At 40.8% G+C, this 27623-nt stretch overlaps 1 protein-coding gene across 1 annotated transcript; it reads right to left on the bottom strand.

Moving 5' to 3' along the window:
• asap2b (ArfGAP with SH3 domain, ankyrin repeat and PH domain 2b) lies at positions 1-27623 on the bottom strand. The gene is made up of 29 exons (XM_041975468.1): positions 27570-27623; positions 27190-27469; positions 18011-18083; positions 16414-16559; positions 16198-16272; positions 15768-15817; positions 15096-15225; positions 14907-14992; positions 14526-14601; positions 14349-14435; positions 12664-12767; positions 12413-12482; positions 11153-11237; positions 11007-11055; positions 10771-10937; positions 9950-10083; positions 9679-9773; positions 9400-9589; positions 8488-8573; positions 8291-8406; positions 7111-7178; positions 5962-6069; positions 5653-5878; positions 5456-5560; positions 4947-5298; positions 4746-4807; positions 1581-1645; positions 1353-1472; positions 1-925 (listed from the first exon to the last, which is right to left on the bottom strand). Exons 2-29 carry the CDS (start codon positions 27313-27315, stop codon positions 851-853), a joined length of 3126 nt encoding a protein of 1041 aa, XP_041831402.1. The 5' UTR covers positions 27316-27469; positions 27570-27623; the 3' UTR covers positions 1-850.

Here is a 27623-nt window from a genome sequence, read left to right as displayed (position 1 = left end):
GGAGAGCTGAACATCTTGGTTTTATTCCCACAAGGGAAGGGCGGCTGCAGATTTTAAAGATAGTGGGAGGAAATAAAAGCCAGATGGAGGAAGTAAATATTTAGATGAGACAAGAAACAAGACAAACTAATGCCAAAAAAGAGCAGTTTCATTTCAAGTGTTTTTAATAAAGAGAAGACAATAAAATCCTTTAGAATGTTCCTATTCTATATTTAATAAAAATAATCCAGTTTTCCTGCAGAGAACCAAATATTCGTTAAACAGCGACAGGTTTGATACCAGAAGCAGAACATGTCCAACCAACATCTCTGTTCAGGTTCTGGCCCATTTATATTAAAATATTATTTTAATATAAATAAAAATGAGCTTAAAAGACACAAAGTTGAATTCATCCAAGCTCCAAATACATCTGTGGTTTGGAATTCAAACCTTATTTTCTGTTGCTGTAGTTACTTCTCTCTGCCTGTAGAGGGCAGTGAGGTGTATCCAAGAGCGTTTCAAGGCACATTTTCTCCACGTTTGATCACAGATCTGCTGGAAACAGTCTTCTCCTGCTGTTTGCTTATCATGTTTCCACTCTGTGAAATTATTCAACTTATTTGTCCAGAAATTCCAACATCCAGGCTGATTTCAGATAAAATCCTGAGTGTTTGAAGTAAAGCAGCATTCAGTGCTCACATCTAACATCAGAGTCATCAGGAAGAAGAAACGTCTGAGTTTGGGTTGTTTTTGATGTTCAGCTCAGCCTGGAACCTCACGGCTGGTCCAGGATGAGGTTCAGGTCTTTGTCCTGACCTGGTTTGACTCTGACTGTGGCTTGAGGACGTGAGCACCATGAGGCCGTGACCGATCACTCTGTGATGAAGTGAACGAAGGTGATGGGAAACGCTCCTCGTCTGGTCGGCTCTGCTTCGATGTGACCGATCTGAAACACAGACAGGAGGTGGAAACGATCACTGAGGAACGTCGAAACAGCTGGTTTCAGACGAGTTTATTAGTTAGAAGTGGAGGCACTTCTCCTCCTGATGGTTTTATCCCACAGGAAGAAGAGTCGAGGTCATCGCAGCCTAGTTGCCATGGTGACTCATCCCAGTAAGAAGTGAAGCAGCATTATACAACCGAGGAAAACCTAGAAAAATCTATTATTATTCGGATAGATGAGTCCTTTCAGCCACCTTCAGCAACCGGCATGAGGAGGACAGGCTGTGTTTCAGGACAACATCTGAGAATTTATCTGGGATCCATCTCAAAAAAACATCTTGGAATATATATGGGAATTTATCTAGGCTTTCTAGTTTCTGGAGGTGGTGAGTGCAGCTGTGTTTCCAGAGCTGGAAGTGTTGGACACTCACCCACCACTCGCTGTCCTCCTCGCCCTCCACCACAATCACCTCGCCCTCACTGAACGTCAGCTCATCCGGATTATCAGCAGCACAGTTGTAGATGGCCTTCACCCTCTGAGGCTTCTGCTTCTATACACACACACACACACACACACACACACACACACACACACACACACACACGTTGATAAAGTAAACACTGCTGAGGATGGTGTTAAAGCTGAAGCAGGGACTTACGGAGAAGGTGGTTCTGGGTTTGGGTGCTGGAGGAGCTGAACTTTGAGAAGCTTTTGACTGAAGATCTGCAGAAGAAAAAAACCAAAGAAACTTTATGTCACACAACTCGCTGGACATGAAAATACAAACCAGAAGGTTTTGTGATGATTCAGGTCACTTAACAGCAGAACCCGACCGATATGGACTTTTTGAGGCTGATGCTGATTCGATATTTGGCAGAAAAAAATTCTGATAACCGATTGTTGTAAAACAACTTCTATTTAATTTATTTTATGCTGACTCTCCTGGTGAGGAGGGCCAGCTCAGGGACGCCCCCTGGACTCCGTGTAGGGGTGGGAAACGGGAAGATGATGGCTCAGCTGTCCTCCCTGTTAAACAACATGTCCCATCCTACAGGACACTAGCAGCTCCTCCAGGGAACGACTGGTTCATCCACGATGTGTGAAGGAGAGGAACCGCAGGTCCTTCCTGCTGCTGGCAGGCTGTACAATAAAGAAAATGCCTGCTAGTCTGCAGACAAACAAATTATTAACTAACTGGACTCTTGCACACTCCACCTCACCTCAATATTCATTTCACTCTTCACGTTTTTTCTACTTGGGACGTTCTATATTCTTACAATTATTCTCAGGCACATCCTCTCTCTGTACTGTGTCCAGATATAATTATAATTAGTTATAATTATTTATTTGATCTTTTATGGATTTTTATGCTAAATATATTTCATTTTTTATTTTATTCTGTGTTGCATTTCCTACTATTTATTTTCCACTGTGTGTCTTGCTGCTGTTATACGGTGAATTTCGCTGTGGGACTAACAAAGGAATCTGAATGATTTTAAATTTAACTGTGCATTTTTCTTTCTATGGAGCATGCAATAATAAATAAATAAAGACTTGCATTTTAAACATATAATGGTCACAAGTAGTCTGGAACTCATGTTACTCCACAACAGCACACACCTTAAGTTGCTCTTATAGCCTGAGTCACGTTCTAGTATTTTCTGACAAAGTAAAACTAGGAGTGACATCATGACAGCTGCTGAAGACAGAGAGAAATGTTCATCATTTTAACTTTCCCTCCTCTTTGTTCACGTCGCTCAACACGCAGCTGACGGAGTGATGAAGCTCGTTCCATACTCTCTAACATTTTGTACACTTATGTCATTTCTGCAGTTACTTACTGGCTTTTAAGCTGTTAACTAAAGCTATGCTAGGTTTGCATAACCACAGTGATTGCTAACATAAACAGACAGGGAGTAACTTAAGCTAGGTTAGCACAACTTTAGCAATGCAATGTAAATGAAAAGCATGACCGATGCAATGCAGCACGGGTTTCTTTTATGATACATGGCAAACAGTGTTAAACTGAAACTGGAGACATGTTGAGTCATTCTTAATTTCATGACGTGGTTATAAACGTACAAGCCCCACCATGCCTGTAGGGCTGCCTGGCTGTGGCTACTGCTGTACTTAATGACGGGGTGAGGACTGAATTTAGTCAGAGCTCCATTTAGTGGGCAAACGGCGCAACAACATCATTCTGCAGGACTCTGATGTATAACAGCATTTACTGTTTTATGAGAAGTTAAGAATACATCTGCATTTAATTTAAAACGTCAGCTGATTATGATTATTTTAAAAAGGGCTATAATCAACCAGCAGATCAATCGGTCAGGCTCTACTTAACCTTCTAGTGGCATTAATTGTTTTTAAGCTGCTTTAAATAAATATCTATAGTCTTTGAGATCAAATGTTTGAAGGAGTTGATTTTTATTCAGCGCAGTGATGCAGAGGAAACAGAAATCACCAAGAGGTGAATTTGGAAGTTGTAAATGAATTTTTTTTTTCAGTTATTTAAGTTTAGTTTACAGTTTAGTAAAAATTGAACTAATCTGACATAGCAATGCTTTTCTAAGAAAAAGTCTGCTGTAACTGATTGTGCTGAACATCAGGTCAGAAGACAGCCCTGATTTGATTTATATTTCCATGAAAACAGGAAACACTTGCAGTAATTTATTAAAACATGCAAACATAAATGTAAATCCAGTGTATGAGGCAGAAATATATTCATTACAGTCTGTAGGAGCCATATGTTGGGTTGTTTCTTTCCCACTTGAAGTATGTGTGCACTTGCGCAGTGACACCACCGGTGGTTGTGGGAGGCACTTTGGGTGAGTTGAGGTTATTAATGAGTGCACTCACCTGTGTTGGTTTGGGCCTGGAGCATGGAGACAGGGTGAGCATGAGCTGAAACTTTCTATTAACCGTCACCGTTACCATCACTGTTACCATCATTATCATAGTCACTGTCATTGTATAACATTAACATCAGTTAAATGCATTATTTTAATACAACCTTATGCATCCTGAAGCACATTAAATAAAGTAGTGTATGCTTCCTGAGATCGAGATACGGATGTAAAACAATAAAGCATTGTGACATGTATACTTTAGTGTGACGCGTCTTTGATAAAAACCTCAAGTATCAGCCTGTCGTGGCGTTTTAAGGTTAAAATTAAAGTTGGTGCGCTGCAATACAGTCTAAACCCTCTTAGACAAGCTTACTGTCATTTATTTAAGTAGGAAGAGTTCTCCAGGCTTAATGAAGGACTTTTCAAAAGCTCTTCTTTGGATGTTGGTGCATTTTATTCTGTACTCTGTCCAGATGGTCCCACACTGCTTCAATAATGTTTAGTTTCAGGTTCTGGGGAGGATTCATCCTCCATCAGACCTGTTGCCACTGATTTTCAGTCCAGTTCTTGTGTCATTCAGCACCCCTCAGTCTTTTCGTCCCCGTTTCTCTTCCTTAAGAACAACTTTAGGTAAAGACTGGACTTAAAATGAGTGAAAAAGCAGTCTAAGGAAATAGTTTCACAGACCTTCGGAAAGATGGGGAACTGTTGATCAAAATCACTTTAAAAGATGACAACAAAGTCAGAGATGAAGAAATGAGGACTGGATCAACAGCTCGGGGCAGTATGTGGTGCCTCTGTGAACCTTATCTTTTTTCAGTACTACACCCTTTATGGTGTAAAATGGTCTCCCCTTAACCCGTTTTTATATATTAGACTAGAAGCACCATACTAAGCATTTCATGCAACTTAAAGCCAATTTTATTTGACATGAAGCAAAATCTAGTAAAGAAAAGAGTGTTTGTTTGTACCTTGTTTGGTCACTGATGCAGTCCTGACTGGAGGTCGCTGAGGATGATTTGTTTTTACTGATCTGAAATCAGAAAAAATAAACTCAAAACTGGATTCACTGAGGAACATTAACAGCAACACACTGGCTGTTATGGCCAGTACTGTTTGGTACTGGTCTTTTGTGAACTGGACTGGACCAAACAGTTTGATTCAGTGCATACTCGGCGGAAGATTTGGGGGACTTGGGTCGAGTTGGTACTGGTGGCACTGATGGTACTGGTGGTACTGGTGGCACTGGTGGGACTGGTGGCACTAGCGGTCCTGGTGGTGGTGGTGGTGCTGGTGGTACTGGCGGTCCTGCTGGTCTTTTGGCCTGGTGGCTTGGAACACTTGGGGGGAGGAGTGGAGCTTTGTAGTCAGGTGGTGGTGGCACTGGAGGTAGATGTGGGACAGAGGGGAGTCCTGATGGTGGTGGAGGCAGAGGAGGGAGGGGTGTGTTCTTGACAGACACAATTTTAGTTTCCAAAATGGTGGTCCTCTTGCTGGGTGGAGGAGGAGGAGCTGCTGGGAGCACTGGGAGAGAAGTGGAGACAATAAGTCAAGTTTCCACGGAACAAAAACACACTGAACCCCGAGTGCGGTCTGTCAGGGAGGCAGGCCTCCAAGTCCAGAACATGAAATCCAAAAATTGCTCATGAGATGACAACAAAGAGATGTAAGTGATGCTCACCATACATGGAGGAGTTCAACTCAGGTGTAAAAGGAATGGGAGGGTCGGAGGATGAACGCTGCCTTCCTACCGTTTCCATGCCATCAGGCTTACTCACTCCAGGTCCTGTGTGAACAGTGAGCCAGGTGTGACGTAAACGTGTCAATAAACAGAAACAAGACTTGGACAACGGCAAGTGGCTCTGAACACAACCTGACCTCTGTTTGGAGCCCTGGGAGGCAGCGGAGGGGTTGGCCCCAACGGCAGCAGGTTCAGGTCCAGCATGGTGCCGTATGTTTCGTTACTGAGTACGGTGCTCGGGATCGCAGGCTTCTGTTTATCCCGCGCCACTAAGGCAGCATCCCGGGCCAGTGCTGCAAGATTGGGCTGCAAGGGGCCGCTGCTGGACACGAAGCAGCTGACCGGACGGTCCTTTGAGATGGGCTGCAGGACACACAAAACACACACTTACATCCTGAATCACACCAGCGAGCACACGACGGCTCAGCCACTTGAAACTGACCGACCTTGTCCTCCATCTCGTCATCACTCTCGTCCAGCGACTCGTTTTGGAGACGCCACTCATACTCGACATGAACGTGGACATTGAACTTCCCCGTCTGAGCCTGAGTCAGCTGATGCACGATGAGGGAACAAGCATGAAGATAATCAGACACCAGCTGGTTTTTATTGATATTTTTAGTCTCTATTAAGAAGATGTGAATCAGAAAAGGTAAAACTGGAAAAACTTTCACTATTGTTTAATGTCCAAGTCTGTGTTTAATCCTAAAGATTACCCACATACAGCACTGACTTTCACAGGGATGTCTCCAGATTCTCTGAGTCTGTAGATGATGGAAGATTAAAAGTTTTCACAGTTTTACATTCAGGAATATTTTTCTGAGACTCAGTTTGTAGACGTTTCTGCAGATTACGGAACTTCTCTCCATCTTTCTTTTTTTTTCCTTTCCTCTCTTTTTGTACCAAATCATATCACTGGCCTGTTGCTGAGTAATTGCTAATAATGTTCATGTTCCTCCAGCTGTTTCTGTTTTAAAACCCCTCTTCTAGCTTCTTGTTGCTCCATCTCAACTTCTGTGGAATTATGGTTGAAATTTCCCAGACATTCCCAGAGCTAAAAAGAATTTCTAAAGAAGATCTTTTTCCATTTTCCTTCTGTTAATGCTGATTACAGTTAGTGTTTTCTGTTTTCAGTTAGAACAACTTCTTCTACTGAATGACAACCACCAGCAGCGTAATCCATACTTCCCCCCTCTGATAACCCGACACCAGCAAGTTTCTTCACTTTCCAGGGAAACGAGTCGGATTCGTGTTCTTGTTTTGAGGCTTTTCAAAAGATCATTCACTTAACATAAAAGTAGGAAATAACTCAAAACCAATGTGTCTGAAATAACGATAACACTATAATAAAGACACTAAACTAGATTTAATCTACAGAGAAAATCAGACAATATTTATTACTGCAGGTTTCTTTAAAATCCTTCACTTTTTTTCCATCTTTAGCCCATTTTACTTCAACAAAAAACAAAGTTATTCCCTGTAGCTGATGGAATCTGAACTGAGTTTATTTCGACATGAGGGAAATTTGAGGTAGTAAAACAAGCAGCAGCTTCTGAGCCGACAGAAAACTGATTTCTGATGTGACGTTGTCTCACCAGCTCTTCGCAGTTAGTGTGTCGCAGACGCTTCGCGATGTCCAGCGGAGTTTCTCCTGCTTCGTTTGCTGTGGAAACAAATGCTGCTGTTCAAACATTCAGAAGCAACACAAAGTAAAACTTCCATCTAAGGACAAATGTTTCATCCCGACATTAGCGCAGCCTCAACCAGGATTTTCTCCTCTGAAAACGGGATTTCAGCAGGTTCAGTAATAAAATTCTGATTGTGGCGGTTTAGGGGTAATAGCGGGTTTTATGTTGCAGAACGAGATATTTTCTCTGGATTAACCCTAAATGGATGAGTTTTTTATTATAGCATATAATATTATAGCAGGGATCACCAGCTCCAGACCTCTTGGACCAGCGTCCTGCAGGTTTTAGATGTTTCCCTGCTGCCAAACACCTGACTCAAATGATTGCATCATTAAAGATGAACTACAGAACGTTTGCAAATTTTCTCAGTAAAGCGCCCCCTATCCACGGCTAATTCGGCATCCATCTTGGATCTTACCTGTACTGTGAACTCTCTTCAGCCAGAGAAAGACAGTTTTATTTGGACTCTTGTTTTTATCTCTTCACTGTCCCTTTCTCTTTGTTTTCCTCTCTTCCTCTGATAATGTTTTCTAACATTTCTTTGCTGGGCAGCAATGGCTTCAAAAATGTGCATAACAGATGTCACTGTGCCATCAAACGAGTCCAGAACACAGAGTTTTAAGGTCAGGAAGTTACGCAATGCCTCTTTAAAAGACTTGTGCAGAGCTTGACAGCAAGCTGTTGGAGAAGCATTTAATTTTAATCAGGTGTGTTGCAGCAGGGAAACATTTAAAACCAGCAGGACACTGGCCCAAAGAGATCCAGAAATCTTCTCATCAGGGGAGCTCGTGTCTTTAATAAATTATGTTTTGTATAATCAGAACCTTTTACTGATTAAAAAGTATTTTTTATTTGTGGACACAAGGGGGCTCTGTAAAATAGTTATTTATGTAATAAATAATAAATTAATCTATTAAATAATTTGAGGATCGTTGTTTTTACATTTCTTCATGTTGACATGAATTATTCTGACGTCTGCTTCCACCTCGACTACAAGCTAACATTTCACTTTTAGGATGCTGGACATGTGGGACATGTTCTAAGGGAAGTATCAGGTGAGTTTGCTGAACGTTGCCAGTGTTCTTACTGGTGGAAACTGAAGCTTTTCCCCTCAGCAGCAGTTTGAGACACTCGCTGTTGTCCGTCAGGCAGCAGTAATGCAGCGCTGTGCTTCCTTTGGACGTCTGTCTGTCCAGGTTTGCACTGAAACACACACAGTCATAACACACAGTGATTTTAGGAAAATTCTCACAAATCTTCCAGCTGATGATGTACATCTGTCACCTGTTCTGAGCCAGGAAGTCCACAATGTGGAGAGAGTTTCTGTCCACCATCCGGACCGCCAGGTGCAGCACCGTCTCTCCAGGTTCCTGAAAGACACACCTTTTAGTCTGAATTTCAGACTCTGCGTGTTTGAGCGTTTGTACTTTTTTACTTTACTTTTACTGCATTTGTTATTGGAAAAATCAGACAAAACAAAATCAATGAAACATCATAAAAGGACAAGATTAAAAAACAGCAAAGAGACACAAATCTACAACAAAGACCAGAAAGGGTTTGGGAATTTTCTAATAGTCAACAAAAACTTCAGTCTTTATTAAATCAGTTTAAATGTTTAAGAGAAAATCCTCAAAAATATTTTCAGCATCTTCACTGACTGACTTCATTGTGTTTAGAAAGAGAAAAAAAGCCAAACACAACGAAGCAAAATGAGCAAACAAGAAGTCAGAACAACCAGAAAACCTCTGCGTCACTGAGCACGTTTACACGTTTCATGCGGTCATGTTGACAAAATCCAATATTCTTCATCAGATGACATCTATTATCTGATTATGAGTAACTGGATTAACACACGTAGATTTCTCCCAAATAACCTGATAAGGAACGTGGATGCTATTTAGCCGCCTACTAGCTCTCACATTGGCAGCTAAAGCTAAGACTGCAGCGCCCCCATGTTCAACCCAAATGTTTTGAAAATAATGATTATAGTCATTAGTGACATCACCACGCCCCTACATCGTCCAAAATAAATCCGATAATGGACTGGTAAACGTAAACACAGATTTTTAGAATATGGTATTTCAGAAGCACATGTAGATGTGTCAGATCAGATTATTACAGTAATCTGATTACTACCACAAATCTGATTTTGATTTCTCAGCTGTGCCTGTGTGTGTGATGTGTGTGTGTCTGTACATGTTCGTTGGGCTGTGGGAGGGACTCCATCAGGTCTACCCCCTCTGCGTAGACCCGGATGAGTGACAGGATGTCTCGGTTTCTGACGGCCTCGTACAGACGCTGCAGCCTGGACTCGGCGTTGGGACACACCCGGCGGGCGAAGCGCTTCTCCGTGTACTTGGCGGTGATGTAGTCCTTCCTCATCTGCCTGATGGACACAGAAGGAGTCACCACCACATTCAGATCCGCTTCCTTTGAAGCCGCCTCAGAAAAATCACCTGACAGCCCGTCACCTACATGCCGCTGCTAGGTTCAGGTTTGGTCACATCCTGCGCCGACAGATCTGCCTCCATGATCTCGTTGAAGCTGGCATTTCCCACATTCTTTGCCAACTAATACACAAACATACACACATCAGCTGTGCTGCGTTCATGTTTACTGACATCTGACAGGAAAACATTTTTCACTTTTATCACTTTTTCTCAGAATTCTGTATAAATATGAAAACATAGTAAAATAAAAAAATTGCTGCTTTGTTTATTTACAGGGGGCAGTAAAGTAGTCTCACCAGCAGCTCAGAGGTTCCCAGGACATCCAGGTCCAGACTCTGGATCCTGGAGTAGTGGACCCCCATCTCCCTGTGGATCCCCGAGCACTCGATACAGATCAGCACCCCGAGGTTGGTGGAAAGCCAGGTGGGACCTGAGGAGGAGGAAGAGGAGGAGGAGGAGGAGGAAGAGGATGAGGAGCCAAAATTTACTAAATCAGATTCATCTTAACCTCTTCTCGACTTTGCCTCCAGTCTGAATCTGGTCTGAACATTCCCAAACATGCTTGAAGTGAGAAATTAGCAGAAGCTCTAAAGTGGACAGAGCCGTTCTCGTGTTTTTATTACGTTTCCATATAATTGCTTGGGGTTTGAACTGTGTTTGGGCTGGATGCCAATGCTTGGTAGTCTTTTAGCTGTGTTTCTCTCCATCATTTTGGTACACTACATGTTAGGATTGCTGCTTCCTAGTGTGTGCAAAGATCTTCTGTACTGCACGTATTTCATCTCTGATCTGAAATGTGCTGCATTCAAAGACAGCTGCTGATGGACTGACAGCTTAGCTGAAACTAAGGAGAAGTTTACTTCCTGCAGTGGTAGTCTTCTTCTACTGAAACCTGTCTGAGGCCTCACACATGAGCAATGAAGAAAAAACTCAGATTTGCGCTGCTGCAGCATGAAGCCTAAAGCCTCCCCTCGGCCACATCTCTGCTTTCCAAGCTGCTGGCTACAGAAGGACATCTGAGTTCTTTCAGGGTTGGCGGCCCTCAAACAGATGGGACATCAAACACCACACATCAGCAGGACAACAGCATCATCAGGAGTAAAGTCCACATCCAGACCTGCAGCTCCACAGTCGCAGCAGCTGTCGTTGCCGCTCATCTTCTTCACCTCATCTACGATGGCTTTGGTCAGCTCCTGCACGATGTTGTTCTCTCCTTCGTCCTGGTCGCCTTTAAAGGCCTTGTTAAGCGCCTCCTCTTTACTGTTCTGCAGCACCGACACCCAGCTGAAACACACCAACAAGCGTAAGGACGCTGCAGCCATCAGCCGAGCCCACGGCAGGGCTCATACTTACATCTGACACTCGGCCTCATCCTCGGCCTGGAAGTGGTACGTTCTGTCGTCTGCAGGAGACACACAAGCAGGAACATGTTGAGAAAAACATCATGGAGGTTTGCTGCTAGTGGTGCTGTTGGATCTTTATTAGTTAATGGAGCGTACGTGAGAACAGGTCGAAGCTCTTCTCGTCTGGACTCTTTTTCACCTGGCAGGTGAGCAGGTTCAGTTTGGCAGGTGGTGCATTAGGCTGTAAGACAACGAGCAGGGAGAAGAGTGAACATCAGCTGGTTCATGTTGAAACCAGTATCGTGCAGAGCCGTGGACCGGATCTCAGTTCTGACATTTTATCTTTACATAAAAGTTGGATTTCGTCCCTCATAGTTATCCTCAGGATGGGAGCTGTGGAGCATCTACAGAGGACCTGGGACTGTTTGGGTCCAACGGAACATTTTAATACAGAAATAATCAGACCCTTGAAGGCATCATCTGGATGTTAGAGCTCAAATTTGTGAAATTTGGATACTAACATATTTATTATTTTCTAATGATTTACTGGGCTTTTCATCCTCAGAAGGAGCAAAACGGGAAGGGATGGGATGTGTCAGAGGGCTGTAGGTTGGGACTAAAACCCTTAACTTCATTCTCAACATGCTGAGCTGCCTGGCAACCCCAGGCTATCATGTTTCTATGAACTTTAAAAAACTTTTGCTGTTTACACCAAATATTTGTTAGAATTTGATCGTCAGTAAGTTGGGTGCTAACAGGGAAGATGCTAACTGGGAAAGGGGCTGTCAGACTAAAGGGGGAATTTTTATCTTAAAATTTTCAGACTATTATAACTCTGCAAGCTTTTTACATTTCTATTTATTTAAAAACTAAAGGAAAATATGTTAAAGTTGAAGCTGTTTTTTTTTAATTTGATGCTTTGTAAAACCTCTGTGCTGACTGTAAATTTGATGCAGCTCATTTTTCACAAACTCTAAAAAAGAAACATGATGCTGTCCCAAACAATTCGGAAAAGTGCTGCACTTTTAAAAGAAGGGGAAAAATAAATTGATAGAAAATAAAATGATTTTATTCTCAGATCACAGAGTTGAAGAGCAGAAATACTGAGAATGCGTCATCGCAGCGTTCCCTCCCAACCGACACCTGACAGATTTAAATCCAGACTCCTTTTTTCTTCCATCCTGTTCCATTATGCTCTTTCTTCCTTTCCACTGTTCAGCCATTTGACTTTTCATGTAAAAACTTCAACATAAAAGGAAGAAGGAATAATAAATATGAAACTAAAGTAAATGCTGTCTTTAACTCCAGCTGTTGCAGATGATAAACCTATAAGATGACTTCTTATTGGACATGCAGACAGGAGGGCGGGAGCTTGTCCTGCAGGACGACCAATAAGAGAGAAAGATGTTGTCTCACCGTGCCGTGGCTGATGGTCAGGAAGCCATTTTTCACAGAGCACTTCCTCTTCTGCCAGACCTTCCTGAGCCTGAGCAGGAAACACGGAAGGGTTTAAGGGTTACTGGAAGGATGATGAAGCTTTGGTTCTTTGTTGGGCTGCTTGTTCTTTTTTTCTTTGTTTTTTTCTTTAAAAAATGGATTCTAATAAATAAATATTAATGGTAAACGGTAAAAATCGAATGTAAAGAGAGGGAGTGCAGACAGCTTACCCCTCACTTTTCTTGTAGAGGACTCCGGAGCGCTCGGTGCCGTGGGCCTTGTTTCCCTGCAGCTGATGGAGGCTGTAACCTGCGTTCTGCTTCGCCTGAGCGTCCTGAGTTTCAAACACATCCTCTAAAAATCACAAAACTCTAACAGCAGAACTCTGATGGATTTAAATAAAGTTTACATCTTTCATGAGAACTGACACCATTTTTTACAGGTTCGGGTGAAGTTGGTCAAAAGTTAAAACAGGTAAATCTTTTACCTGTTTGACGCATCTTTGTGTTTTTATTATGATGTTTTTTCTTTCAGGCTTTTTAATGTCTGCAGCTAATTTTCTTCTCTGTGATTGATTTAAGTTTTGTTGTTATTTTCACGTGTGTATGTCTTTATGACCAGTTTGTATTCTTCACCTTGTTTCAGTTTGATTCATCTTAACTCATTCAAGTCTAACAACCTGCATAAACTTTTACTTTTTATCTTAAAAAGATTAAAACCAGGCCAAAGCCAATCATGTTCTAATTTACAATAAAATCTGAAGTTTAAAACTTTCATAGTTTTTATTTCATGTTTCTAGTCTCTTCAAAGTATTTTTAAATCTGAAGATTTTCAAACAAAAAGACCTTCAGACCATTCAGTCAATGCTGGATGGATTTCACTCCTTCATAAATCTGAGAATCATAAGAAAGCCTGACGGGATCGTTAACAGTGACTCCACTTTGTTTCTCAGCTTCAGAATCAGACAGATAATACTTAGTTGTTGGTTTTAAAAATGCAGAGAAGACGTCCTGGTCTCAGAGAAGCAGAGTGGAAACAGGATGGTCACCCTCCCTACACAACATAGATCTGGTTCTGTTGAGTCTGGATCCAGATGCAGGTTTTGTTGTTCTAGTTTAGTTTCCAACCTATTTTCCTTGGGGACCCCCTTCATGGTAATACTAAATAGCCGTGGACCCTGTGGTGAAACCATGCTTTGAAAAAAGAAAAAAAAAAGGGTATGAAAAATAAATAAATTAAAATAAATAAACCATGCTGGTTTTATGCTTTCAAAAGCGAGATTCTCACCATAAACAATGTTTTCTGGGTGAGTCCTGTCCTTTGATAAGGCCAAAGTGAAATGAACAACATGTGGCCTTACGTTTTGTTCTTCAAATAGGGACAATAATTACGATGGCTCTGAATGTTCAAAGCCTCAGGGAACTGCTGTGTTCTTTGGGGGACCCCTTTGGGGGGTCCTAGACCCTAGGTTTGGAACGACTGTGCCTAAGCACACAGATATTCCTTCCCAACAGTACCTCCATTTCCCATCATTAGTCCGCTGGTGACGAGCCAACATGTATTAGTGAAATCTAACTATGTGCAGGAGAAACCCAGAGACACAAGCATCCAGTGGTTTCTGACCTATCAGCACCAAGCACATCTGTCTTACAAAAGTCAAAAAGATTAGTTCAAAGTGGTTTAAATCAACCATTATTAAGACTGAAAAGTCATTTTTACTTAAAGAACTTAGACTACTATCTTTATTTTTATTTCCAACAAGTTCAGGAGTGGCTATCAGTTTTAGTTTCTTCCATTTCTGACTAAAGTCCGGCTGATTAGACTCACAGCTGCTGCTTCTATGTGAACTGAAGGTGTTTTTTTTAAAAGCCTTTGCAGTGTCCTGATTGGAATTGTGGCTGTCGGAGCGTCTCACCTCTTTCTGCTCGGCCTGCAGCGACGCCTTCAGGACGTCTCTGAGCTGAGCCAGCTGCTTCCTCTCTCCATCCTGAGTCTGTTTGATCTGAACAACAAAAACCACAAGAAGCGTCATTTCCCAGCGTTCAGTGCAGCTCCAACACTGCGTCAGCTGTCAGGAACAGCGTGTCCTCACCGCTGTCAGGTCGGTGGCCAGTTTCTCTACAGACGGTTTCAGACTCTCCACGGCTTTCAGCCCGTCCTGAAAGAAGCTGAACAAACACGTTTATGGAGGAGTTTTTCTAGGATCTGCAAAAAGTTATTGAATGTATGAAGCAATCATTTGTTTGTTCGTTAACAGGAAAAGTAAAAAATGATGAAACCTATCAGAGGTGGAACCAAACAAAGGAGGAACTCATTAAATTTCACATTATTTCCTATAAAAGAGTAAATAGTTCTGAAGCTGAGCTTCATGCTGTAAAACTGATCACTTGATCTCATCTGTTCATCTCGGATTTAAGCTGCTGGAACAGATGGAAACCTGATTGTTATAATTTTTCTCTGCAGGGGAACATACTTGCACTGAGCGTGGAAATACTTGATGAGGTTCTGGAGGAAGTCTGCACCTTTCTTCAGTTTGATCTCGTTCACTTTTATCAGATACTGCAGAAATGAAGCAGAAACGAGAAAAAAAGTCATTCGGTTTCTGTAGTAAAAATGTCAGAAAAAAATACAAATTCATGGGAATAAAAACAGCAGCTCTGACCTCACACATCTGCAGCTGGAACATCTGCCTTTCCTTCTCCATGTCTTCTGCAATCTCTCCGCCGCTGAACTCGGTCCGAATCATGCCGTGCTGCTTGGCGTGTTCCCTCTTCTCCTTCTCGATCTTCGCTCTGCAGGTGTCACAGGAAACGCCACTTCATAACCGAACCGGGTTCCTTTAAATCTCATTATTGTATCTGAGTTCAACAGAACCATTTCTCTACCAGCCACACCATCACTACAAAGAAGAAGGTCCCAGTTATCTGAGATGCAGCTGCTTCTAACTTTATTTAGCCTCGTCATGATAAGGCCTACTTTCTGCCTCCGTTCCTGGGGTTGCTGCAGTTAAAACAACAAACCCAAAGTAAATTAACTATCTTCACAACTACAAGGGCTGTATGTATAATGTATAATATAATAAGAGTGACTACTTCTCTATAAAACCTCCTTCATCTCCATGAAAACTAGCAGGATTCATGATTCATTTCACACTAAGGCACAGTCATAGGAGAACACATGAGCAGAGTTTTTAGAGCTGGAATCAAACTTTTCACCACACAAGGGAGGGTGGGGGTGTCTAGTCCAGAGGAGGTTAAATCTGAGTGAATCAACAACACGATTCTCTGAGTCTTGGATTAATTTGGTTACTTAAAGAGAAGATTTTCTTTCTTACAGCTTGGTCTCGTAATCCTTCCAGGCTTTATCAAACGGCTTCTTCAGGTCCTGAAGAAGAAGACATCACGTCAGACCACAAACACACACACACCAAGGACTTTGACTGCTGAGTCTCAGTTGAAATACTTAGAGATGATGTGTGTGTGTGTGTGTGTGTTTGTTTTCCACTGATAAAAAGTTCATTACAGCTGAGGTCATTTTCTCAAGTAATATTTTATGCTGCTAGATTGTTGTTAAAATGAAACATGATATTTATATATACGTGAGAGATGAGCTGGTTTCTGGTTCTGGTCCAGGTTTGGATTTCTGCATTTAGAGTTTAAATGAGCACCAACCACAAACCAAAAGGCAGAAACCAGTGAACTGGTGGTGTGCTGGATTTCTCAGCAGTGATGAGGTGAAGTGAGTTTGAGGAAAGAGAAACCGACCCCTTTCACTCCTTTCAGGTCTCCTTTCAGCAGACTGTCCAGAGGAAAAGTGATGATGTTGTTCATGTTCTGCAACTGAAAACAGGAAGTCGTGTTACAACACAGAGGTTTCTGGTCACAGAGGCGTGCATCACACAAATCATTCCTGACAAAACGAACACCAGCTCTGACAGACTTTTACTGTATCTGCATCAGTCTGAGAAATCAGACCCTCACCAGGTTTTTAAAGAGTCCTGTCAGCTCTTTGGTGAAAATGGCGAACTTGAGGAAGGCGGCACCAACTTCAGCGTCATCCCTGGACATGCAGTTGTCCCCAAACTTCTCCATGGACTGGATGTACTGCTCCTCATTCTCCACATGAGCTGCAACACAAAGAGCTGGAAGTCAGACATGCAGCAGCCACTATGAACTCTGGGTAAATTTAACTTTACTTTTGTTATTAACCAACAATCTGCAGCATTAATAAAAAAAAGTGGAGAAAACCTGAGCTGAAATTCAAGTCCTCAAATAAACATCATGCTTCAACAATATGACTTCAACCTCATCTGCAAGTAAATAAAACAAAATTTATTCAGAATAAATAAGAACAACATGAAAATGTTATTACAAAAAAAAAATCCAATGAATAAAAAATAAATTATTTTTTATTATTTAAACTTGAAAACAAAAACTAGAGAAAAAATAAAATTATAATTATGTTAAAATAAAATATTCATTTAATAAATAATTGACAGAAAAATAAATAAAACTGTATAAAAACTGCAAAGATTAAAAAAGTAAAAAAAAAAAAGACTTTATTTAAAAGTTTTTCATTCAGGCCCAACATAAGAGAGTCCCTGATGGGGAGCCCTAAAAATGGTTCACTTTCAGGTTACATTTAATTTTTCAGAAAAGTTCTTGATGTGTCTTGAACAGAATAACAATGATTTGTCAGCCTTGTGTGTTATTTATTTAACTTAAAATAATTAAATCCTCCAAATGTGATTCATTCTTCAGCATCGTGGACAGCAGCGTTGTTTGTAGCGTACTGTGAGCGTCCATACAAAAAAAAAAAAAAACTTTATATGCTTTCTTTTGTGGTTGTTAAAAGAACTTTCCGTCCCTGTTTCTGATATAAAAAGCTGCATACTGTAGCAGCAGAGGGTTTCTTTTGTAGGAACCATATTTTTGACCGTGCACACCTGACAAAGGTTCCCCCAAAAGCTCCGGTGTAATTCGAGCCCTGGAGATAATCATAACAATGTCGCTCTTTCATCAACATCATCGGATCTCCATGAGCAGATTTGGCTCTGAAAGCTTAGAACTGACATTTTATTTGTTCTTCTTCTCAGTCTGGGTCGGATGAATTGTTAAATTATTAGAGGTAGAGGACAGTTGATGATTTAATCTTCAATTTCTTCATCAGACAACGATCTCCTGCCGAGCTGCCGGCTTCTTCTGAGAAACCAAAACGTTTCTGTTCTGCTGACTAATGATGGTTGTTCCAGCTCTCTGACAGGAATGCTGAATAACGTTCATGTCTGTTTTAAACTTTTGAGTTTGTGTGTTTAGATTCTTCCTCTTTGCAGGAGGACGTGCCGCTACAGGAAGCAGCATGACAAAAATGCTTGGACTCCAGCTGCTTGAAAACAAACCCACCCATCAGCCTGCTGCCAATGAACCAAACGCACCCGCAGACATGCTGCCTTCAACCGAACGTAAATGTTGCATCTTATTGCCCTGAGCGACCACAGCAAGGCAGGCAGTGTGAGACTGAGTGTGTCTTTGTGGTGAGACGAGTTGGTAATTTTAGACAAACAGAGCAGAATCTCACCCTGACCAGACGTGTTGATGGCCTTCACAGACTTCTTGATCTTGTACAGAACTGACCTGTCCAGGTCCAGAGCCTGAGGACGACAAACAAGGAGCAGATTACGGAGGTTACCATGGCAACCGGTTCACAAGGGAAAGTCCTGTATTCAGAAACCATCTAAGGTTAAAGTACAAAACATCAACAAAAACATCCAACACAGTTCCCTGTGTACATTAATTTTTCAGCTAAGTTTCCCCTAAACCAGGGGTGTTAAACTTACTTTAGTTCCCAATAAAATAAAAGCATAATATAATATATAATATAATATAATATAATATAATATAATATAATATAATATAATATAATATAATATAATATAATATATAATATAAAATATAAAATATAATATAATATAATATAATATAATATAATATAATATAATATAATATAATATAATATAATATAATATATAATATAAAATATAAAATATAATATAATATAATATAATATAATATAATATAATACTGTCTTTACACAACACAATTAGTTACCTATAAGTAACAAAATACTTTTTTTTTATTTAACTACAAAGATGTATACTATTAAGATGTTTAGATTTAATAAACTAATATTTTAAAAAGTTAAATATATTGAATATTTTAATTATATGTTATATTTCTGTTTGATATTTTCATCCATTTTTGTTTTTTAATTATTTAATTGTACTTAAATATTTGATTTATTTCACATATTTGCACATTTAAATATTTACTCATTTATGTGCATTACCACTTACAAATCTACAAAATATTTAATCCCAGACATCTGGAACTGAAAAAGTACAGAATTCACATCATTATTAGAGTAACTTGTCAAGATTTAAAAGTTATTTTAAATGTCCATACATGTACATTTCTACATCTGTGTAATCCTGACCACCTGAACGGATTCACCTCATAATACAAACTAACGTACGATCTATAAAGTAAGAAAAATATAAAAGATAAAACGTTATAATCCTTTTTTAAAAATTTTAAAAAAGTTTCTCATGTACCCCATGGAGTGTCTCCAAGTACCCCAAGGAGTACACGTACCCCATTTGAGAAACACTGATCTAACAGAGCTGAGGTACAATAGAAGCATTACTGTAGGAACCAACACCAAGAGCCAGGGGCCAACATGTCCGGGGCCTAAATGAGCTGTAACCAACAAATACGGCAAATACTCAGTCATTAAAACAACCTGACAACGAGGTCCATCGACTACATAACAAAAATTACAAGATTAAAACTGTTGCATAAGAAAGAAAGAAAGAAAGAAAGAAAGAAAGAAAGAAAGAAAGAAAGAAAGAAAGAAAGAAAGAAAGAAAGAAAGAAAGAAAGAAAGAAAGAAAGAAAGAAAGAAAGAAAGAAAGAAAGAAAGAAAGAAAGAAAGAAAGAAAGAAAGAAAGAAAGAAAGAAAGAAAGAAAGAAAGAAAGAAAGAAAGAAAGAAAGAATTGTAAGATGCCCGCTGCTTGTTGCTAAATCAGTCCACACGCTAAGACACCGAGTCTCTTTATGACAGAGGACAGAAGCATTTAGACATAAATAAAACTAACGAAGGCTGAAAGAAGAAGCTGAAATAGAAACTATCAGTTAAAGAATCTTTGACCACAATCAACTTCAGTTTCCGCAGCTCTTTTTCCGTATGTCAAGTTGTAGTAATTAAAATCATACTAACACACACACACACACACACACACACATAAAAAGCTGAGCCGCTGAGAGTCTAAAAAAACACTTCACCCAGTTTGTGGCCCAACAGGAAGTTGCTCCTTAAACCGAACACCAACTGTTTGCTCTCAGCTGCACCGCGTTAAATGGAAATATGACAGAAAACAGAAAAGTTGATTCAGTAATTACAACTAGTCTGAGCTTTTAAACAGTTTCTGCAGAATGTGCTTTAGCATTAAATTCTACATTTTTCTATGTTCTTACCATCGCCCGGCTGAGAGGAACCTTGCTGGGATCTTTGACTGGTGTTAAATCTGACAGATCAATTCAGCAGTAAAACCTGTTTTTTAATAGACTCCTTAGTGAGATGAAGGCTTACATCCTCTCCAGCTCATGCTTTAATTACCTCTAACGTAGACGACTAATGAATATTTGTGGGTGCTGACTGGTCTGTACTTTGTCACCTGCAGGCCGAACTAAATGCAGCTGCCGCCTTCTAGACAGAAAACCACTAGTCAGTGAGGCTAATCGTAGAAAAAGGCTTCAGTTTGCTTGGGAGCATAAAGACTGGACTCTGGAGCAATGGAAGAAGGTCATGTGGTCTGATGAGTCCAGACTCTACTGTACTGTACAAGCTTATGGGGGCGGTCTATGATCTGGGGTTGTTGCAGTTGGTCAGGTCTAGGTTCAGGTCTAGGTTCAGGTCTAGGTTCAGCAACATGTGATGTGTCCAAAGAATGAGGTCAGTTGATACCTGAATATACTGAATGAGCAGGTTATTCCATCTTCCCTGATGGCACAGCCATATTCCAGGATGACAATGCAGGATTCATGGGGCTCAGACTGGGAAAGAGTGGTTCAGGGAATTTGAGATATCACTTTTACACATGGGTTGGCCACCAGAGTCCAGACCTGAACCCCTCTGAGAATCTTTGGGATGTGCTGGAGAAAGATTTGTGCAGTGATTGGACTTGATGAAAAATGAATCCAACACTGGATGGAAATAAATCTTGTGACATTGTGGAAGTTTATTTGAACGATACAGAGAATGTTTGAATAATTAAAGCTAAAGTCGGTCCAGCTAAATATTAGCATAGCAGATTTGCTTTGAATTTGAACCACAGCTGCATTAACTGGATGGTAAAAGATTGCTTAAACCTGAATGTGCTGGAGAAATTTAATCAGTTACTGATGTTCAGTTTAATCCCTCACATTTCCAAAATGATGTGCAGCACATCATAATTCATCACTAGCCATGTTTATATGCAGCAAATCTCTTCAATCCGGTTACAATTCCGGATCACACCTGGACTGATATTTTGATCATGACGTGCGTTTACATGAATCACATGTTAAAACAGAATAAATTGTTTTGATATGTGCAGAACTGCTTCGCTGTCTGACTTAAGACCCATTTATGCTAGACGCAGAAGATGGATACACAGACGGATGGACAGTTTTGTCCGTCTTCTGTGTCGGTTATGTGCGTAATTTGGTCCATTTTCAGGGAGCTTAGCTATTTGTTGCTTGATGTAAAAAAGGAGCAATACCACCAGAAATCACGGGGGCAGCGCTGAGCAAAATAGCTGACATGACCAGCGAAAGAAACAAACCAGAGAAGAAGAAGAGGATCAGGAAGGGGAAAAAAGCTGAAGAACCGAGATGAGACAACTGTAGAAATTGTGCAAGCTTTTGAGGAAAGACTATAGGCGGATTTATACTCGCACAGCTCTGCGTAGGTCCACGGAGCTGCACTTCAGGTCTGGAAGAGGTGCATGTCAGGCCTCCGTGGAGCTACGCAGCGCCTATAGCGGTGATGCAAACACTGTGCAAGTATAAATCCGCCTTAATATGCAGATGGTTACACGGAAGTACTCCCTTATGACCGGTCAATTTGAGATTACGAGTTTCCAAGTTTCTGGGTCTTCTCGCTGAATTTGTGTAGTAACCGCCATTTTTAAAAACAACACCCAATGGATCAAGTTGATGAGAGGTTGATCGAATTATTTCTCCATTTTTATCCACAAGCTAATAAAGACACTGAACCATACTGGATGCCATTGCTGTTTTAAAACAGAAAATATGTACCGGAATTAAAGCGAACCATCAAAAGAACTCCGACCTGGTGAGTTTACTGGCCGATACCACCCCTGCTGCCACCTTCAGATTAGGAGGAGAAACTGCAACACGACACAAAAACTACCCATACATCCTACGCTGGAGCGCAGGAGCACACTGACCAGCATCAGCTGCTGTAGCCGGCAGCATGCAGACGCTGTGAGCATATAAATCCACCTTAAATGCCAGTGTTTAGGGTGTGTTGGGAGGTTGGAAATAACTTTATAGCAACGAATTACTGCTGCCAAACGGTGTCTGAAACTGATGTTGCCGCGCTGGAGTGATATTTGACTTAACAACCATGGCAACGCAAAAAGATGCAGATATGACAGCACATATCAAAACGTATGAGGATGGCGACATATGACAATGCATGAAACAGACATCGCTATTTACATATGTAAGGGAGCATAAATGAGCCTTTAGTGGAAACAGCAGTAGAAGAAGAAAAGGTCTGCTGCATGTGTATCTTACCAATTTCAGTTTCTACCTATTAATAATTTAAAATTAGTTTAAATCACAAGCAGTGTATTAGTATCAAATACTAATTAGTTTGGTTCTTGCCTTGTGCTGTCTTCCACTACATGTAACTTCTTCTTTTTTTCCCCAACTATACTGAGTAAAGCAAACAGTGCAATGCAAGCGTATGACTGACATAACAGACGTGCAGTAAAGATAATTTCTACTGACATATGTCTTTTCATGAACACTGATCGGAACAAAAATTGGCATAACCCACACTTCTGGACTGGAATGAAATTGTTATCCGAATGAGCCTGATTGGATCAGAATCTTCCTATTGGTGTGATTACATGAAGCATTTTTATTCCAATCTGGATTTTAATCTGAATACTTGTGTCCATGTAAACATGGTGATTGTTTCTATCTGTGAAGGAAAGAAGTTTAAATTTTAATCAATTAAACATAAAAACATTAAAAAATTATTCACATTATTCAATTTTAACTGACTGTTTTAGAAACTAATGTTTTTCCAGATAAATGTGCAGGAACACGTGGAGAAAAATAAATTAGCCAGACATGGACTACCCTCTGCTGCTTATATCATATCACCATAAACACGATCAACCATCAGCTGTTCTCAGCTCAAAGTCTCACTGCTGGTTGGACCTCCTCATCAGTCACATGACCCCTTCATAGTGCACACCTGTCACCTTAAGCATTCCCACCCACCACGGGTGAGTCATGGTTCAGTGACTCAGTGACTGAAACATGCAGACAGTCCAGAAGCTCTGTTACTGTTTGAACAACACTGAACAAAGTCTGCTTCATAGTCGGCCTGAAAACTACAAGACGGCTGCTTCACAGGCCCAAAAAATCCTTTGGAATATCTGCAAGGTCCATAAATCACATGCAAGCGTGACGAGAGCGCTACAGAGAGGGACAGGTATGATGGACAGGTGTGCTACAACAACATTCCAGTCTGTCAGCATTAGGAGCTGCAACCGGAAGATGATATGACACTTAAAACAATTCACTTCTTTTAACTCTAAACTCAGTTAAAACTGAAACACGAACTGGTTTCAAAACTGCAAATGATACAAGGAAACACAAAACAAGTACAACCACAGAGACGACAGACCAAGAAGAGGAAGAAAACTACGCAAAAATTCCACCATCAGATCTATAGATAAACATTTTAGAGCAAATGTGCTTCCTGCAAGTGCAGGACTTGTTTGAGAATCTTCCCGTTTTTAGGTTTCCTTCAGTACGACACTCTTCCCCTTCAGATGTCTTTACAACACAGTTTCCGCAAATGGGAACTTCTGGTGGGAAATTCAGTTCCTTTGGTTGTCCCTTACCCCCCTAACAACTAAAACGGGTGTTCACAGTTTACAAATAGGGAAGAATAAAAGTGACCAGACGTGACCTCTGCAGAGGTTTCCTGAATTCCACCAGGTAGATTTTACCTGCAGACATTTCTATCTTCCATACAGGTTTTCAGATATACCTCAGCAAACCAATAACATCACAGCTGATGGCACGGCATTTTTTATTCCATATTAAAATAAATAAGCATCACTAATGTTTTATTGTTCTATCTAACAGGACAGTGTGTTAACTGGTGTTAAAGAACACACACACCACTTCAGGCTGACGAGTTGGAACATGACGCAGGCGGAGACAAAGAGACAGAAGGAATGAGGAGCACAGCAGATAAAAAGAGAAGAGATTTAACAGAGAGGAAAATATACATTTGAATCAGAGGGAGGATCGGGCCAGAAGCTTCATGTCGGGACTCGATCAGACCGGCGAGACTCTGTGGTTGCCTCGGGTCTGATGTCCCAGCATGCAACACCAACACATGATGTCCACGCCTGCAGTTTCTGCTGATCCAGTTTTTAACTTAGTGTTATGAAGTGAAAATCTTTAGAAATATTTCATTTATTAAATTCAATGGTGAACAAGTCAACATGGTCCCTGTAGATGATAAACAAACGTTTTCAGGTCCTGAATCTGCTCAGCTTGACTGACAGTGCCTAAAAAAATACCCGGAGGTCATTCTAAGGTTTCCTGAACTCTCCAGCAACCACGGGGAACAACAGATAGATCACTGAATGGGTCAGTGGGGAAGAGATTTGGGCCATGGTGGAGTGTGGATGATCTCTTTAGCTCCAGTTATCTGAATGTGATTTCATTGTCAATGCTGACTGAAAAATATATCTATGTTCAATACTTTATGGATCCAAACTGGGAAACTGGGATCAAGTTTCGATAGATGGAGAAAAATTCCCCACATGGGGCCGTTTCTAAGTAATTTTTAGCTTTAGCTCGCCTGTCAGAAAACAGGAATTCTTCTACCATAAGTCAGATACTAATCTGAATTACTTAACACAATCCCACTTTAAATAGAGCTTCTGCTTTTTACCACATCTCTGGTTACACTAAATAGAGAACAGTGGGCTACCATGTCCCAGTACCCAGGGAGAAGTAAGGGCCTTACTAAGGGGCCAAAAGTTATTTACTTTCAATGCCAGTCCATGGGCTTTAACCTGGGTCCTCTAGCCCAAGTCCATCTCTTTAACCACCAGGCCACCACTATCCCCTATTTCCACATTTACCCAGTAAAATGCCCACAAAGAGACAAAACGAATACGATGAAGGTACGAGACGACAACAAAGAGATGCAAACATCAGCAAAGTCACCACAAAGACATGAACCACTTGTTCTCCCTCTTGCCCACAGGTACGCACCACAGGTCTGTTCAGGCCTGCACCAGCAGACTAGCCAACACCTTTTACCCCAGACCCATACATTTACATCTTCCCAGGGTTCAGACCCTGCTGAACCCCCCATAATTTCTGATGATTATTCTCTACATTGAATATATATATATATATATATATATATATATATATACACACACAATATATATATATATTGTAGTGGACTCTTAAGTACATAATTCACCGTGCAGTAATATAGACTGGTGTTTCACATTATAGCAAGTTGTTCACTGTTGCCCGGTAACCCCAAGACTGTATCTGGGGTTTCCTGTTGTCTGTCTGTCCACGGGCGCCTCCATATTGTTTTCCAAAAAAGTCTGTTCTTCTGTTTTGAATAAAACAACACGAGTTGTGTAGTTAAAGTGAGAAATTGCCTCTTCGCTTCCTTTCTACAATTTCCACAATATATATATATATATATATATATATATATATATATATATATATATATATATACACACACACATACACACACACACACACATACAGTAACTGTTGTATTTATTTATCACTTGTCACTTTTTCTCCACTTAGCAATTTATAGATATTTCTCTCTTTTACACTTAGTTTCTTTGTAACAATAATAATAATAATAATAATAATAACAATAATAATAATAATAATAATAATAATAATAATAATTATTATTATTATTATTATCATTATCTTTCATACTTTATCACAGTGAATTGTGTCATGTTTTAATCTTGTTACACATGTATAATGAGAACAAAGGTATTCTATTCTATGAAACAACTATGACATGGCATGAAAAAGCCACAACATTAAAAACAGCAGGTCAAACCAGCCAGAGATGCTAAACAAACAAAAAGGCACACAACACCAACAAAAACATAAAAATGTACCACAAAGTTAAAAAAAAAAAGAACTACATGAAACTGAAAACAGACTAAATTACTTTAATGTGAAGCAGGCACAACATGTTTACAGCTGTTTACACTGCAGAACATCCTGCAGTTACACAGTCTGCAATGCGTCAACAGTCCGACTGCAACACGATGTGGCTGTATGGACTCATTCTGAAGCAGAAGTCATGAGGTCTAAATATCTTTCACTTGAATCAATATCAAACTGTTCAGGTCCAAGTTGTTTGTTTTTTATTTTAGATGATGGAAAAATTCACTACCTGAGGCTGTTTCTTACTAGCTTTAGCTCACAAATTCTTCAAACCTGGCACGCTCTGACCACCATCTACCACAAGTCAGATGCCAACTTATCCAGAGTCCTTCTCACAATCTCACTTTGAAGACAAATCCTTGAAGAAATATATTTCTTACACTTCAGAATTAAGATCATTGTTTACATTTCTATTAGTTCTATTAGTTAGTGCACACAGAAATAAACAATCTGTGCAGAGGATGAAGAAGAAGTGGAGGAATCAGTGGTTGTGAATGCTGTTTGGTGGGAAGTTTTAGGGAACACATCTGAGAAACAAATGATCTGATGTTTTATGTAATGAAAGAACAGAGTGTGAACAGACCGAGTTAAAGATGAGAAACATGAAGAAGGGACTTTTGGATGGATGAAGGCAGAAAAGAAGTAGAAACATGGGTGTTTTTCCCCCCACATGGAAATAATGTTGTTGGGGAGGTGGATAGTGTTTGAGATAGTTGCTGCTTCCAACTTGACAACTAGACAGCTGAAACTGCTCCACACCATTTCCCTTAATGGCTATCAGGCATGGGTCTGCTCCTTTGGAGAAGGGCGGGGCCACTTTACGTACCTGTGTCGGGGGCCTGGAATTTCTCAAAGCGTCCCTGCAGGACTTAACTTTTGACACTGAAACGCTGCTTCCTCTCTGAACTTCAGTTAACAGAATGTGCTTTATCATCAGAGTTGCAAAACAAAAAGAGGCGGTGGAGCTCGGAACTCTTACAAAACACGTCGACCCAACTGCGAGCTGCTGTTAAAGCAGGAGGAAGTGTGTGTGTGTGTGTGTGTCTCGGTTCCTGTTTTTTAAGTTTTTTAAATTAACAACACATCTGTGCACTCTCCAGATTTAAAACTCCCCAAGAAAAAACTTTAAAGCTCCTCAGTGGATACTTCCACAATGTGAGGAGTCTCCTAACCAATACTGTGTGTGCGCGCGCGCGTGTCCTCACCTCCTCCAGCGATGCCACCGTGTTTCTGCATTGGGACATCCGGGTGGTGAAGCTGGAGGTGGTCGGAGCTTTGTAGTCCTCATTGGTCTCCGCAACAAACTCCGTCACGCTGATCAGCTCCGGCATCGTGAGCTCCAACACACCGCAGCTGTCCCGAAGTTCAACAAAGTCCGAACCTTTACGCCGTCAAACCGCCGCCGCAGGTGGAGCAGCCACACCTGGACGACTCAGAGTAATGCGGACAGTCAGAAACCAAAGACCCGCTGCTGGTTCCTCATCCCTGTAGAAGGAAATCCGTTTTTAATCTGCTGCTTTTCTGTGAAAACAGAACCTGGAGTCCATGTTTGATCCGCGGAGGGAGACACCGTCACGGTCCTCACCTGTAGGAGCGCGCGGGGAGCCTGCTGTGCTGCGGTTCCAGGAACCAAAGTCTC

The sequence above is a fragment of the Melanotaenia boesemani genome, chromosome 22, assembly GCF_017639745.1.
Source record: "Melanotaenia boesemani isolate fMelBoe1 chromosome 22, fMelBoe1.pri, whole genome shotgun sequence".
Classification (NCBI taxonomy): Eukaryota; Metazoa; Chordata; class Actinopteri; order Atheriniformes; family Melanotaeniidae; genus Melanotaenia; species Melanotaenia boesemani.
This window is presented reverse-complemented; position numbering and strand designations above follow the sequence as displayed.

Coding starts and splice junctions, on each gene's coding strand:
- asap2b (XM_041975468.1), bottom strand. CDS start 27,315: ATGCCGGAGCTGATCAGCGTGACGGAGTTTGTTGCGGAGACCAATGAG. Junction 15,818..16,197: donor ACCTGAAAGGAGTGAAAGGG/GTCGGTTTCTCT, acceptor CTTCTTCTTCAG/GACCTGAAGAAGCCGTTTGA. Junction 5,299..5,455: donor GTTGAACTCCTCCATGTATG/GTGAGCATCACT, acceptor CTTCTCTCCCAG/TGCTCCCAGCAGCTCCTCCT.